General features: G+C 40.0%; 1 protein-coding gene across 8 annotated transcripts in view; it reads left to right on the top strand.

Moving 5' to 3' along the window:
* Nucleotides 1-15,398, top strand: part of stxbp5b (syntaxin binding protein 5b (tomosyn)) — a 50,584-nt gene that overhangs the window by 27,347 nt on the left and 7,839 nt on the right. For 2 of the 8 annotated variants that reach the window (XR_007570988.1, XM_050061401.1), the window contains exons 13-24: nt 45-112; nt 213-253; nt 1,894-2,114; nt 2,384-2,568; nt 2,938-3,063; nt 4,569-4,720; nt 9,195-9,257; nt 9,354-9,410; nt 9,505-9,552; nt 12,153-12,203; nt 12,417-12,545; nt 13,318-13,557. Coding sequence is in view for 7 of the 8 variants with exons in the window: in XM_050061401.1 (XP_049917358.1) it covers nt 45-112; nt 213-253; nt 1,894-2,114; nt 2,384-2,568; nt 2,938-3,063; nt 4,569-4,720; nt 9,195-9,257; nt 9,354-9,410; nt 9,505-9,552; nt 12,153-12,203; nt 12,417-12,545; nt 13,318-13,557 (1,381 nt within the window). In the remaining variant the exon portion in view is untranslated. The remainder of the gene's footprint in view (nt 1-44; nt 113-212; nt 254-1,893; nt 2,115-2,383; nt 2,569-2,937; nt 3,064-4,568; nt 4,721-9,194; nt 9,258-9,353; nt 9,411-9,504; nt 9,553-12,152; nt 12,204-12,416; nt 12,546-13,317; nt 13,558-15,398) is intronic. The other 6 variants (XM_050061402.1, XM_050061404.1, XM_050061403.1 and 3 more) reach the window with 6 other exon arrangements.

Below are 15,398 nucleotides of genomic sequence, written 5' to 3'. Positions count from 1 at the left end.
CAAAAATCAAAGTAAAGTTAACATTTGTTTTGGTCTTTTCACAGGAGTGGCCCATTAGTGGAGGAAACTGGGGTCAAGGCACTCAGAGTTACCCAGAGATCATAATCACTGGGTTAGTGACTAATTATTAATGAATCAATGTGAAAAGTGAACAAATTATCCCATATTCTTTTATTTTCTTTTATTTACATTTTCTTTTTCAATGTTTTTAGACATGCTGACGGGTCGATCAAATTTTGGGATGCTTCTGCATGTGAGTAGTTTTATTTACTTTGTTAAATTTAATTGTAGGATGCTTTAATACAGGTTTTGTGCCTTAATTCGTTTCCACCAGAGGTCATGTCGCAGGTTACAGTTAAAAGCTTACATATGTACAATCAAAGCAGTGATAATACACGTCCATATCATCAAGTGAGATAAACACATTTTTCTGTTCGGACAAATCCATGTCCTGGAGAATTGTTAAATTGTTGTTAAACTAGGTAACATTTTGAATATTAGACACAATCATAGACTATGGTGCAGTGATGATATTGATTAGGATTCGTATGACTTGTTGAAATGTTGGATTTGCAGATAAAATGGCCATGTAGGCACCTTCATTCAAAGTTAGTACACAGGAAAGAATCATTTTATGCATTGACATTTTGGCACCAATTGAGGAAAGTTTTTGTTTTGCCTTTAATTTACAAAGATGTATTTGATATATTTCTAAACCTTCTTAAACGTAAGTCACTCTTTCTTCTTAATGTGAATGCTAGCTTTAAGTGGTCCTCTGATTTTAAAGAGGTACACCCAGTGTTTTTCTGACATGTAGGATAAAACATAATTGATCAAGCTTACTATTGGGCATGTCACGATTTTATTATTATTTCCCAATGATCCGCCTTCAACACAAAGTACTTGTCTGTGTGGTTTCATGAGATTTTGTGGGTAAGGAAACATATATTAACATATAGCCTACAGTATATTAACATATTTCTCCTTCATTGTTGTTGTTGCTCAGCACTTGTACATGTGAGATGTGATGGTTGCCGTTTGTGGTAAGCTGTTTGTCCTGACCCTGCTCTGCTGTGATTGGACGGCTGGGTAAAAAGTGACACTAACGAGTACAGCGTTTTACCCAAAGTTGTTACCCAAATTTTTCAACACTCGGCAACCAGAACAAAAAAAAAAAGGGCAAATCCGCATCTCACAGTGCAAAATAGATGCTCAGCGCCTCGAAAAACTGCTGGTGTTAGTTGCTTAGTGTAAATACACAGCACTTCCACTACAAAGAATTAAAAGAAAACACCAGCAATGCCTCAGGAAAAAAAAAAAACACTTTTCTTTTTTGTCGAGTCAAGGTGGAGCTGTCACTGCAGCTCCGCTTTTTGCAATCTTCTACATGTGCTTGTTGTTGTTCTTCCATGCTGGTAGGCATTCTCTTCCTTCCTTTGGCATTTAACGGCAGACTGGAACAATTGTCGACGTATGTGCTCCATCAGACTCATAAAAATTGCATTCCCGGTACATGCGACACTGGATAAAAACAAGAACTGTCATGTTGTCTAAACCTCTGCAACAACTTACTACCAAAGTTTCAGTTCTTGTGACATTCCGACTTTCTATCACCAAGTCCATAGTAAGCTTTGAAGCAGCTCACTATGCTGTTTAAGCCTGTGTATACACAACAGTGTCATCTGCATAAATGAATATTTCAACTCCATGTCACTGTTTTTAAAAATAACTTATGCATAATTCACAAGAAGTAATATAGGTGGTGCTGGAACTACTCTGTGTTATTGACTTTAACACAAAACATTATATGCTATTGAGTCAATGCACCATGAGTACGTTAACTGAAGTTAGTGTATCACCATATCTCTCTAACTTCTTTCATTCTTCTCAAAGTAATGCTCCAAGTGCTGTACAAGCTGAAGACTGCCAAGGTTTTTGAGAGGGCTCGCAGTAAGGAGGAGAAGGCAAATACAGATATAGTAGAGGAGGACCCGTTTGCCATCCAGACCTTGTCCTGGTGCCCTGAGAGCAGGATGCTGTGTGTGGCCGGGGTGTCCGCCCACGTCATCATCTATAGGTTCAGCAAGCAAGAAATCACCACTGAAGTTGTGCAGGTGGGTAAAAAATCACTGTCTGTTGCAGTGTATCGTCAGAAACATGCAGAATTATAGTTGGGGACAAATGTTAATCATGATTTTAAGTCTTGAAACTTATCTGACAGCAGACAGATGATTATGCTTTGTATTTTTTCATTTATGGAAAGGAGATTGTGGCATAATTTTATCCTATGCCAGAAGAGATGTATGCAAAGGTGGTTTGAGAGGTGACGGTCAAATACATACAAGAACGAGCCTTGTTGTGACGCATCATCTGTTGTGTTTAGCTTCTGGAGGTGCGGATGCAGTGTGAGTTTAGCGATGGAGACTCCCCTGATCCAGGAGGGGACCAAACCCCCACCCTGCCCACCTCAGGAGCTTCCTCCAGCCCTCAGGAGAGCGAGCCCCCCACCCAGCCCTCCACAGGCAGCAACTCCTCTGACGGACCCCGGGACAACATCCCATGCCTGCAGTATGGACAATTACGTTTTCTTGTTCTGTTTTTGCTAAACGGTTAAAATGGGCTCAGCTGATTAGGTCTTTGTGAAGCAGGTTGTCAGTGAACACACCAACTTCAGTAAGTGATGTAGTCATCCATTCACTCCTTCCAGTCAGCCGCTCAATTCTTCACAACATTTCTACGTCAGTGCACCGGGGGGAAATAATCCTCTTTTATAAAAATATTAAAAATGATGAAAATGTTTTGACAGTAAAAGGGGAGAAGGGGGAATAACAATAATAAAAAAGGATGATATTGTCAGTGTGGCTTACCCAAAGGGTGATAATTCATTCCAGTGTAGAGCGTAGCCTGCTGTCTCATCCTGCTGTGTGTTCAATGCAGGGTGCGGAGCTCCCCGCTGAAGCAGTCTCCGGGCTACCAGGTGGAGCTGGTGATCCAGCTGGTGTGGGTGAGCGGGGAGCCACCTCAGCAGATCACCAGCCTGGCTATCAACTCCTCCTACGGCCTGTAAGTCTGTGCAGCCAGCACACTTGATATTATGACATGACATGACATCACTTTTTCACACTTGTCTTGATAGTGGGTGGTTATCCCTTTCCAGTTGCTGTATTTGTGCATCCTGTCACACACACAGAAGACAACGAACCATTTAGTGCAACTGTAAATAAAGTCTCTCTGTATTGTAGCTAAGAGTTAAAGCTGGGGTAGGCAGTTTTATTTTTTATGTCATTGGGCAAAAGTCCCATAATAGTCTTTTAAACATTGTAATTTAAGTGGACTGAGAGAAAACAAGTTTTCTGCACCTCCTCTTGGCTCTGTTTTCAGGCATTAGGGAATCAAACACTTGCCAGGAGAATGTGGCCAATCGCAGGTCATTTCAGAGTGATGGCGTCCCTGTTGGCAGATACACGTGCACATCCGTGAAAGCTTGATTTAGTGGCGGAGAATCTGGCGGAGAAAATTGCTATTCCAGCATTGGCAGCAACTGTACACTGCAAAGCAACCCAAAAACAGAAAAAAGAGAGTCTTAAGCCCCTTTTCCACTGCACAAAAAACCAACAACACCTGCTAACATCTGGCTTTGTATTTAATGGGAAAGGTTACAATCAGCATTCAGTCATGAGACAAATGACTCTGCAGTAGTCGCTTGTAGATATTGGCTCCAGCTCTGACCGGCTCCGATCGGCAGTGATGGAGATCCGACACCTGGCTGGATGCTCTAATTTTAGCCTCTTTGCTAGCGTGATGCAATGACAGGCAGCCACAAACCAACCAAGCAGTGCTCTAACATTGATCTTAATTGAGTCGGCATTGAGTTTGAGAGAGTGAATAAATAACAGGTATAAAAAATAAGTAACCACAGTAACATGTTCACTAGCCTCCATGCTGCTTTCAACTGTTTACTAACCTGATTTCCAGCCCGTCAATGATGTTGAACATGACACACCAGTAAAAACGAACAAAAAGGCATACTTTAGTCTACTGCAGAGCCGTGCACACAGCTCTAGTAGGGTCTAATGGGTTTTCCCTTGTTTAAAAAAGAGACATACACACTCTTATTTTGATGGAAAAGGGATATTGATCTTATTATCTTACAATAAAGGAAACAAAAAACGTATCTATCGGCAAAGTGTTTTCAAGATAGAAAGAAAATGTCGCTAGTAGTTCAGCCTTTTATTAAATGTAGCCATAGGCTTACAGCTATAGCTTATTTAAGTTCATGTTTACATAGCCAACATTAGCTAGAGCCTTGAATCACAGTATAGAATTGCCGCTATATAATGGCATCAGGATCACAGTCACAATCCCAATGAGTGAAATGAATAATAAGTACTCATTCAGGTCACTGTAAATGAATGTATGTGGTTGAAGTGGGGAGAGCGTGGGAGGAGGGCTGTACTTTCAGATTCTGGCAATTTTTTTTTGCCCTTTCCGCAAATCTACCCACCCCGGCTATGAAACCAAAAATAGCATCTGAATCCTAATTCCACTGTGTCCCTGCTGTGTTTCAGTGTGGTGTTTGGAAACAGTAATGGTCTGGCTGTGGTCGACTACCTCCAGAAAACTCTGCTCCTCAACATGGGCACGTCGGAGCTCTACAGCCCATCCGACCCCTACCAGAGGCAGCCTCGCTCCCCACGCAAAGCACGGCAGCCCTCTGGAGGTGAGCTGCACTCCAGCAATTTTATCTGTCTCATGTTTCTATTGATCACTCTCCATAGTTTAGCACCTGCACTGGCTTTCCCTTACTAACATTATTGACCCTGGAATTAATGTTTATATGTTGGTTACTTACTTCATATTTCTTTGTGTTGCTAAAGCAATCCAAACAATTAGTTGAGCAGCTCTGGCTCTGGCTGTTAGAGGTGGGTTAGCGAGGCAGGGCTGACACTTGGCAGCAGCCTCAACTTCGCACCACGAGCACCGCCCCCTGCAGTAGCTCCTGTCCCTCAACAGGGGGCATCACTGACAGATTCTCCATCTGTTCAGTTGGACAGACCAAAGACAGAGTGAATATCAGTGCTGTAGAAGCACTTCCTTTTTGATTCCTGTTTATGATAATGTTCATTGCTTGTTGTAGCCTGGCTGTTTCTATCATGTCTTTTTATGTGTTTTTGTCATTCACTGTTTGTATTCATTCTTTTAAGTCTCAGTGGCCTGCTGTTACATTCAAGATTCTTTTATATTGCATTTTCTGCCATGAAAAGCACATTTTAAAAGGGACCTATTATGTTTTTCATTATTTTCTGTCATAAATATGATGTTACAATGAAGGATTTTTGTATTAAATGTGGCCAAAGTTTCAGATAATCAGGTAAACGTATGTTAAAAAACCCAAAGCGGGATTTATACTTGTGCGTCAGCTCTATGCAGACCCTACACTGGAACCTACACATGTGGCCTACACAGTTGTGAGCATTCATACCTGTGTGGTGGTGTGTCTGTGTCACACTGCAGTTACACCTTCAAAACATTAGTCGGTAGCAGGGTTTCTGTGAAGTGCTGTAAAGTTTAGTTGATCCAAAACACACATTAAACACACATTAAACATGGCTTAATAGAGACAATTTCAAACACAAGTACACACAGCAGCTTCACTATAACTCACAGCATTCACAGACAGAGCACTTGTCTTTATCTGGACACATTTCCCCCACAAATACAACATGCTAATGTTTTTAGCACAAGCCTATGGCATTTTACATTATATAAATTAGCTAAGCGGCTAGTGGACTTTTCCTCTTCTCATATGAAGCCAGAGACAACAGCAACATTTAACAACGATAACGTTACAAAATGCGGCTCCATTACAACTCACAAGGTTCACTGACAAAATAAATAATAAAAATAAAAATAGACAGGAGGTTTGCGTCGCCGTGACATGTAGTTAAATTTCTAGGGAGGTGCACGTCAGGCTATGGTGTAGAGTAGGGCGTAGGCTCTACATTGACACATCAACGGTATTGACTTGACATAGAAGTATAAATCCTGCACAAGGCGTCAGATCATTCTAAATACTCTTAGCAACAACCTGACATCAGATCATGACAGATTTCTTTATGGTCATCTGCTCCAGGCACGTCACTGCAAATGTTTACATTTAGTAGCCCACATTGGTTTATGTAGCTACATCCACATTGGTTTATGTAGCTACATGCTAACATCAGGGAAATATGAAATCTTGGTTGCTGATGTTGAAAATTTCTCCCCGATTTTAAATCATGCTGGAATCTGTCCAGCCATATTTAGAAGCTTTAATCGTGATGTTTTTCACGGTTGAAAGTACTTCTATTTTATTACGGTCAATCCCCAGCTGCAAGCACATTGCTACATGTAGCTACATGCTAACATCAGGGAAACATGTAATTCTTTGGGCTGCTGATGTTCATTTTTCCTCAGTTTTGGATCATATTTTTGCTTGAGCAAGTGCTGCTATTCACCGAGATACTCATTTCCCAGCTACAATAGTGGCGCAGGCTTTTTCTCAGAAGGGGGGTGGCCTTAAAGAGACTGGCGCTGAAACAGAGTGTTTCAGACAGAACGTGTAAATCGGTTGTTCCAGCACAGACAGGATGAGGAAAATGTTGTTTTTAAACATTAAAGCATGTAAAGCATAACAGATCCTCTTTAATTTATGCACAGCGCAAGAATCTTATCTTATTGATATATCGTAATTGTAAATTATTATTAGAAATCCAGCAGCAAGCCTCTGAGACTCTGTCTTTTCTTTTGCACTTACCACTGTTTTTACTGTTGGTCTCTCTCTGTGATTTGGTAAAGACATTCCAACTGTGACGTCTTGCATGTCCAGACTTTCTAACTTGTATTCTGAGTCTGTGAAAAAACTGCGCACATCTCACTTCAGTAAGTCATGTTGTGTCAGATTTTCTCCTCCCCCGCTACAGTATCACTTCTCTCCTCTAAGCCTTCCCTTCTCCTTACAAAGATACACTCCCTGATTTTGATGTAGCACCCCCAAATCCCCAAAGCTCACTATTGACTTTTTGAAAACATCAGCAGTGAGCTGGGAGGAAATTTAGAGACTTGAGGGCACTTAAACAAAATCAGGTTGTGTATCTTTAAACCCTGCCATGTATTTTACTAGACAAACAACACTGACTCCCTGAGTCAACAGATTTGTACTAGACTTGTGAAGTGAACTCAAGTGTGGCTTACACTGTACGGGTAGCTGTCCCCACCTTTGTTCTAATAGGTGACCCTGTAGTATTTTCACTCCATGTACTAGGGCTGGGCAATATATCGATATTATATTGATATCACAAGGGATGCACCGATTTATCTGCCGAATATCAGCATTGGCCAATATTTGCCTTGTTGACTTATTGGCAGATAAGATGACATTGACTGTTGGCAGTGGCCGATGTTCTTCTGTTGTGTCGCATCAATTTTCTCCAGAGTAAAGGCATCTCAGGGACAATAGAAAACCTGTTTGGGATGAACAGAGATCTTCCCTGTGACGCTTTTGGAAGGAAGGACAGAGTAAACTCACTATGAGTGTGTCAGAGGACACACCCGATTGTTTCCCTAACAATGGTTCATTGTGAGCAACAGGTCTGTGGTGACATCTGCAGAAGGAGAGCTACTTAACATAGCTGTTAGCAGCCAGTGCTTAGAGCAGACACAGGTTGCACCGAGTTACATTATGATGCATTCAAGCTCTATTCAGTAAAAAATAGTATTAATTTATTTGTTTTAATGGGGAATTTGTGGATGTTTTGACAGCACTATAAAATAGATGTTAGAGAGGGAATTATGATATATATTATAACATGAAAGGACTTTTTAAGCTTTTTTTTCCCCCCAAATTTCATGTGAAAGAAGGTTATTGTAAAGGTTGTTTCACAAATTTGTACGATTTAGTGTGTTTTCATTGATAAATAGTGTAATGGAGTGAATGACTTTAAAAGAGGTCTTCTAAAATGAAGATTTCTTTATCTCCCTAGCGCAAAAGGGAGAATAAATAACCGCACAAACAACATAAACAACAAAGTACCATATGAGCTGTAAGCCAAATTGTTACTTTAATCATCAGCTTTGGCCAAGAATTTGACAATCGGTGCATCCTGAGATATCATCATGTTAGACTAGATATCAACTTAGATTTTGGATATCATAATATCGTAAGTGTGGTCTTTTCCTGGTTTTTAAGGCTGCATTACAGTGAAGTGATGTAATTTCTGAACTTACTGGACGGTTTTTTGCTGTTCTATTATTTGTTTTTACCCACTTAGGCCTTGATCACACAGAAAGCGTTTTAGCAGCTGGAGGCGGCTTTTTGTAATTGTTTTAAATGAGAACAAAGCTTTTCACATGCGTTTTTTGTGTTGCGACGTGCCTAGCGTTTTTGCACTACGCTCTGAACTCCTCGAGTTGAAAAAACTTCAACTCAAAGCCCCGTGTCATCTCTTTTTCCATCATCTTTTTTCCCATTGTCCAATCAGATGATTTGAGAGGCAGGCCTTCTGTGGTGGTCACGACAACAAGTTTACAGTTGGTAGACAATGGAGGAGAAACTGGTGGTAGCAGTTGCTGGATACCCAGAGCTATACAGCCCGACGATAGACAGCAGGTTGTCAAACTGCCCCTGAGTCATCCTAAAATATGCCTCGAAACAGCCTTCATCGTGGTGAAGCTCCTGGACCAACTGGTGGTACTCCCCATGATCCACCCTCTTTTTTAGGGTCTCATGTACCCACACAGATCTCTGTTTCCCTGTGCCCAACAAACTATTTACTGACAGCCTCTCACCCTCAACCAGAGCTACAGCAAGTACCCTCTGCCTGAACAATATAAAGGTGCCGCAAGCGTATTTTTTCACTAGTGGCATTTAAGTGGCGCACCTCTCTGTGTGATCGGGGCTTTAATCATTATATCCACATTACTAATGACTATTTATCAAAAAAAAAATCACTGCAAATATTTTGTGACAGCACCAACAGTCAACTCTGCAGTATCGTCACATTATCAGTATCGAGGTATTAGATTGAAATGATTGTCATATTAGAATTCCTCCATATCGCCCAGCCCTACTGTGTACAGCAGGAATTCACTGTATGAGATGAATCCAGGAGGACTAATTCTGTCTTGTTTAATTACAACCTCTGTGGCTCCCACAGCAACCTGTGATTCCAACGATGGGTCCAACACCTCAGAGGACCGCTGCAAATCACCTACTTCAGGTAAGCCTCCCTGAAGTCTCAGTGCTTCATACAAAAACAGATCCTTTTATTATTTTTGAATAGCGTCTTTTACAAATGCTGACATTTGTCACGTAGGATCTACCTCACCTTGCAATTCAGACGAAGAGCGAAAACAGAAGTTCATAGATAAGGGTATTGTACTGTTAAATGCTGCACGACCCCTTAAATTTAAGTATTTCTAAATGGCTGCCGTTGTCTGATTTGTCTTTTTGAACCTTATTTCCAGTGAAGTTCAAAAGCAGACGTTTTTCCAAGACGGTTGCCAATGACTTTGGTACTGTATCACCCAGATGTGTTCCCTCTGATTACTCACTCTTTTCTCTGTGAATGACAGCGTTCTAACCACACTGTGCCTTAATCCCACGTCAATCTGTGCGTCTTGTGCCAATGAAAGAAAGAATTGCATTCAATGAATGTATTTTTACTAATCATGAGGTTTTGGGGGTTTCAGAGCTGATTTATGAAATGATTCACGATTCTTTGTTGCATGACAGGACATCTTTTGAATTTCAGGCCTCAGATTTTCTATGCAGATTTTTGTCAAAATGCTGAAGGCTGTTGCTAGTACACAACCTTTGATTGAAAATATGATGCCAAACTGGCAAACAATGCTTTTTAACTAAACCAAAAGCATAGAAAATCTGCTTCATGCCTTATTCTGTACAGTACTAATGTCTAACCGTGTCACTTAAAAGTTTAAGTGAATTATTTATTCGATTGTCGACACTGTGTGTTTCTGATTCCAGGGCTTCAGTTCAGTGTTAACTGTTTGGCTACCCACTGATTTTTCCTCCTCCTACTCTCTTTGCATAACTTTGTTCACTGAATTGCAATTACCTCACTTCTTGACTGCCTCTTGCTTTGTTTGACATTGCAGGCCCTTTGGTTGTCTGTGATGCTGCTCAGCCTCATTTGTATTCTCAGGGTTTCTCTGAGGGTGGTTATAAACTCAGGCAACTTTTGGCATTTTGTACTTTATGTTGGCAACACTCCTGGTAGCAAGCAACAAAGTTAAAAAGCGCCAACTGAAATCAGTTGAAAAGTTTTTTTGGAATCAGAATGTTCCTCTTGAAGAAATGCAGACACTTGTTGAACACAGTAGAGCCTGATTTATGGTAGGGTGCTGGACACTTATGTATTTCAACATACAACGTATTTTCAATGGAAAAACCATGTCGTTTGACACTTAACTTTCATGTTGAGCACCTGGAGAATTTAGTAACTTGGTGGACATCGTCATATTTTGTTGCACTGTTTCATTAGGCGGTCATGCATTTACTCGTCCATGTCTTGCATTTGTTGCACCAAAACATGTCAACCCTGACCACCTCCTTTTCTTGCACTCCCATTGTCGTCTCAGTAGAAGTAGGTTCAAACAGTCATGAAATTTGTGGAAAATAATATGAGGAAAAACTGTTTCCTGGCTTGGAGATGGTTTGGAATTAACAGGAGATTTTGGAAAAGTTTTGAATTTGCAATGCTTTGACTATTGTCTAAAATACAATAAATACTAAAATACATTTCTTGTATTACTCATTTAAAATCTAGTGCTGCCCTGCATTATCGAAACTAGTGTCAATACACATGGACCAGACAGGCAAAGCATCATCGCCAAGGCTGCGGGAAAGAATCTTGCTGTCCCATGAAACACTAGTAGTTTACCTATCTCCAGTTACCTGGGAACTGCCTGTGAAATAAAATATGTCTGTATCACTATACATTTTAAGCTACTTAAATAAAGTCAGGGAAATGGGGTAAAATCCCATGGAAAAGTTTTGCAAAAGTTTTAAAAATTCATTGGTAGAAAGGTACGGGAGCACTTTTTAAACTGTCTGCCTCTTCAAACTCACTGAATTCATCAAGCCGTCCATTATCAAAATGCAAAAGGTGATAAAGTAGCATAAATCTATTATCCTGCTTGAACACAGACAGCTAAATTCTTTCAACAATGTGACTCAAAATAATGATAAAATAGATTTTATTGATGTAAAATAATATGCTGATGGTGACATTTTCCACTGGTCTGGTGTCAGTGACACATGCTGCTCTGAGTCGCGCATCTGTCTGCTTGTGCTGCAGTGCGCACCGAGGGTTTTAATTTTTAGTGTTAAATCAAAAGTTAAACACTACTTATCAGCAACCAGAAGTGTTTTTTCGTTTGTGAATATTTTTATCTTAATTCTAGGGTTGCAAGAAACTACCTTTTCGCCATAATTTGTAAGCCTTTCTGCCATGTTCTCAATTGCTCGCTCCACATATTATTGATCCACACACGTCACACACTTGCTGATGCTGCACATAACACAGGTGCATTCACTTACATACACGCCGCGCCATGCGGCGCATTAATCGTTTTTCTTCGATTATAATGTTTTTATGATCGTGAGAAGCCAACATCGAAATCATGATTAAAATTCGATTAATTGTCCAACCCTACGGGCACGTCCCACGGGTAGGAGGCCCCGGGGCAGACCCAGAACACACTGACCCGGCCTCAGATAAGCAGGTGAATATGGATATTATGAAAGCATGGTGCTTTAACTTCTGTGGAGCGACCCTTACCAAAAGTGTCTAGTGTTATACCACAAATCAGGCTCAAGAGTTGTCCCATGTTTGGCATAATGTACTGTAAGTATGTCTTCATCAGTTGTCCTTCAGTATGTATCACCACTCTTGAGAATAACTCAAAATCATAACTGTTTCCAATGATTACGCACTGATTTGCACAGTGAAAACAATGTCACAGATTACTGGATGATAATTACAGAATCTTCTATTGTAATTTATTGAACCTGTCTTTGATTTTTCAAACCATCTTTAATTTTTAGCCATCAACCTTTCCTTGTAAAATAGGAGTGTTTGTTTCTGTTACAGCCAAGATGTCACGGAAAATTAGCTCGTCTGGCGAGCAAAAGCCGGACCTGGGTAAGAAAAACTACTACAATTTGAGCTTCTAAGAACTTGAACATTTTTCTACAGGTCTACCTTTTATCTTTTGAATCTTCTGTCTTTGTATTATGTTTACAGCTTTGAAATACACATGTGAGAGTACTGCTTATTGTGTAATAGCATGTTGGTTTTAAGACTGTTGTGATACTGTAAGTTGAGACGAACACTCTCTGTTTGCACTGTGAGCAGAGGAGAAGCCCCAACGATGGCGCTCTTTCACATGTAAGAAGCGCTTTTGTAGTATGAACCAAGGCAAGGCAGCAACCACGATGACCCAGAAGGGGGGCATCTGTAGAACTAAGTCTTTCCCCAACTCCTGTGAGTGAACAAGCCCTGGTCTGACTTGGGCTGAAGTGGGATAACTGGTACTAACTCCCCACCAACTGCTGGGGCTTTTGTTCTGAACTGAATGACACTAATCTTCTCACAGTGATTGTTTCGTTCTTTCCGAGGACGCTCGGCTGACTTGACTGCACTCAGTGTTAAAAATCTTGCTTTTCTTGTTTGCAGTTTTTCCTCGTGAAGAACACACACGACGGGCAGTGTGTTTAGCCTTCCCGTCTGTGTCACATATCTTTTGTGTTTCTGTTGGGATCCCTCATTAGCTTTTTAAAGAGGGTAAACGCTTGTGTTTCAGCTGTCGTCAGCACAGTAATGAGGCATGAATAATTCTTGCTCCTTAAATACCAGTTCTTCCTCGGGAGTCCCAGTCGTACTACATGCATATCTTACACATTTTTTCACATTGAGAATGTTGTTGTTTTCAGTTTAATTGGGAGACATTTAAAAAAAAAAAAGCATCGTTGGTTGTAAAGTGTGCAAGAGCATCTCAATGTCAAAAAGCTTCCTGGTGAACACCAGTCGAAGGGTTTGATTTTTCCTCACTGGGTCACTTCTTTAAAAGACATGAACACGATTGAAGATGTGCTTCACTAAACACAGCTCTGACATGTTGACTGAGTTTTGACCCAGTGCCATTAACATCTCTAATTCTCCTGTGTGCACGGAGAAGTCCTCTAAAAACTTAAAACCGCTTTCATTTCAAACAAATCATTTCCTCACTCTCTGGTTTTTCTGCTCACTTGTCCAGATGCCAAGGATAACTCATTCACCCGCTCACGTAGTTCAAGTGTAACCAGCATAGACAGAGAATCCCGAGAGGCCATCTCCTCCTTTCACTTCTGTGAGAGTTTCACCAGGAAGACGGACAGCGCGGTCAGCCCCTGTCTGCTGGTGGGAACCACCCAGGGCACTGTGATGATGGTGGCCCTCAGCCTGCCGCCCGGTGGGGACCAGAGGCTGCAGCAACCAGTCGGCATCTCCTCCTGTGGTAAGAAGCTCAATGTATAAAATGACTGTATCGCAGAAATCAAGTATAAACGGTAACAACATTTATTTAAGCCAGTGGCGCAAACATGATGCGTCACACACATACCCTCGCCCATCCAGACCACTCTCTCCAGTGTGACAGTGTGTGAGCAGGTGAGGTGTGTGTTTTTGTATCTGCAGGGCTCCAGGTCGTGACCATTTAGTCACATTTTGTGACCATGGAGCACCAGGGAGACAAGAAATTAATATTTGAGCTGAAGAACTGTTAGTTTGTTTCCAGCTTACAAGTGTATACATTTTTCAGGTTTAACAGTGCCACTGTAACAGTTAAACTTTCTGCTAACTGCTAACTGCTAACAGCTAACGGTTGGACTGGAATCTTCAAGTTCACAGTAAAAACATCAACATTTCCTGCCTGAGTAAAGCCAGGTACTTCAAAATAAAAGCACAGGTGGTTCTGCTTTGAATTATTTCATTATAACTGCTTTATTTAACTTTGCTCTAACAGTACTTTCACATCATAACAGACTATATTTAATTTTTATTGAAGTAATTTTATCATAACAGTACTTCATTAAGCTTTATTATAATGGTACTTTTTTTTTTTTTAAACTTTAGTGCTTTATTCAACGTATTATCTGCTATATAACTTAATTGTAACGGTACTTTATTCAACTTTATTATAGCAGTATATCATTTAACAGTAGTATAGTGCTTTAGTTATCTTTACTATAACAGTACTTCATTTAATTTTCTTATAACTATTTATTTGACTTTATTATAACAGTACTTTATTGACCGTATTACAACAGTACTTCATTTAACTTTTTTTTTTACAACAAAACTTTATTTAACCTTATTATAACTACTTTAGTGAACTGTTTTATAACAGTACTTTTACTTTTTATAACAGAACTTTAACTTTATTACAGTAGTATTTTATTATAACAGTACTTCATTCAATTTTATTATAATAGTACTTAAATAAACTTTATTATAAATACTTCATTTAACTTTTTCAATAACTTTACTTTATTATAACTTTACTTCATTAAACTGTACTGCAACAGTACTTTATTTAACTCTGTCATAACAGTACTTTAACTTTATTGTAAAAGTTTAAGTCATCTGCAGGCATTTAGAGAAGGTCTAAAAATATTGAAATATATGTTGTGATTGCTGAAATATTGCATTATATTTTATAGGCCATATCGCCGGAGCCTTGTTTTTAGGATTTGTCTCTAACAGCAGTCTGCAGCACAGTCGCGGATCCAAGCCCCTAAAATTACATTTTCCGAACAGACATGAGAAAGCTATCTTTGTGCAGCAGGGATTCAACATGTGGTAAAAATATGATACAGTATAATGTAGGAATTAGTCATTTTGCTTTGCTCATTACTTTTTAAACCTCAGAATTACTCTCTCTGGCCTTCACAGCTGAAATGTCTTGGTGGATTCCTGCACTGTGAATAGTTAAAATTTAAGGAGGATGTGGTGAAGGAGACGGGCAGAGTTGTGGTCACCTAAAAAGTCTGTGTAAGGAGTTTTCATTCCACAGTGTATGGGCCAGAAGAGATCAGTCAGTTTCAGTCAAAAGATTCAGTTCCCGAAACCTCTGAGAAAGTTACTGTAGAGTCAACTGTGGCAACTCACACCAAAAGACTGAGAAATAGTGCCACAGGTAAGAGGGAAACTATGTACTGTATTTTTGATTTGGGGTCAACTGTCCCTTCAATGTCAGACATTAACTAAATACAGGATTAAAATAAATGAACAAGTGTTTCTGTGTTCCAGAAAGTGAAAGGTCATGCCGGTTTTAGGATCATTTTATAGTATCAAAAT

This window comes from Epinephelus moara, chromosome 14 (genome assembly GCF_006386435.1).
Source record: "Epinephelus moara isolate mb chromosome 14, YSFRI_EMoa_1.0, whole genome shotgun sequence".
Classification (NCBI taxonomy): Eukaryota; Metazoa; Chordata; class Actinopteri; order Perciformes; family Serranidae; genus Epinephelus; species Epinephelus moara.
This window is presented reverse-complemented; position numbering and strand designations above follow the sequence as displayed.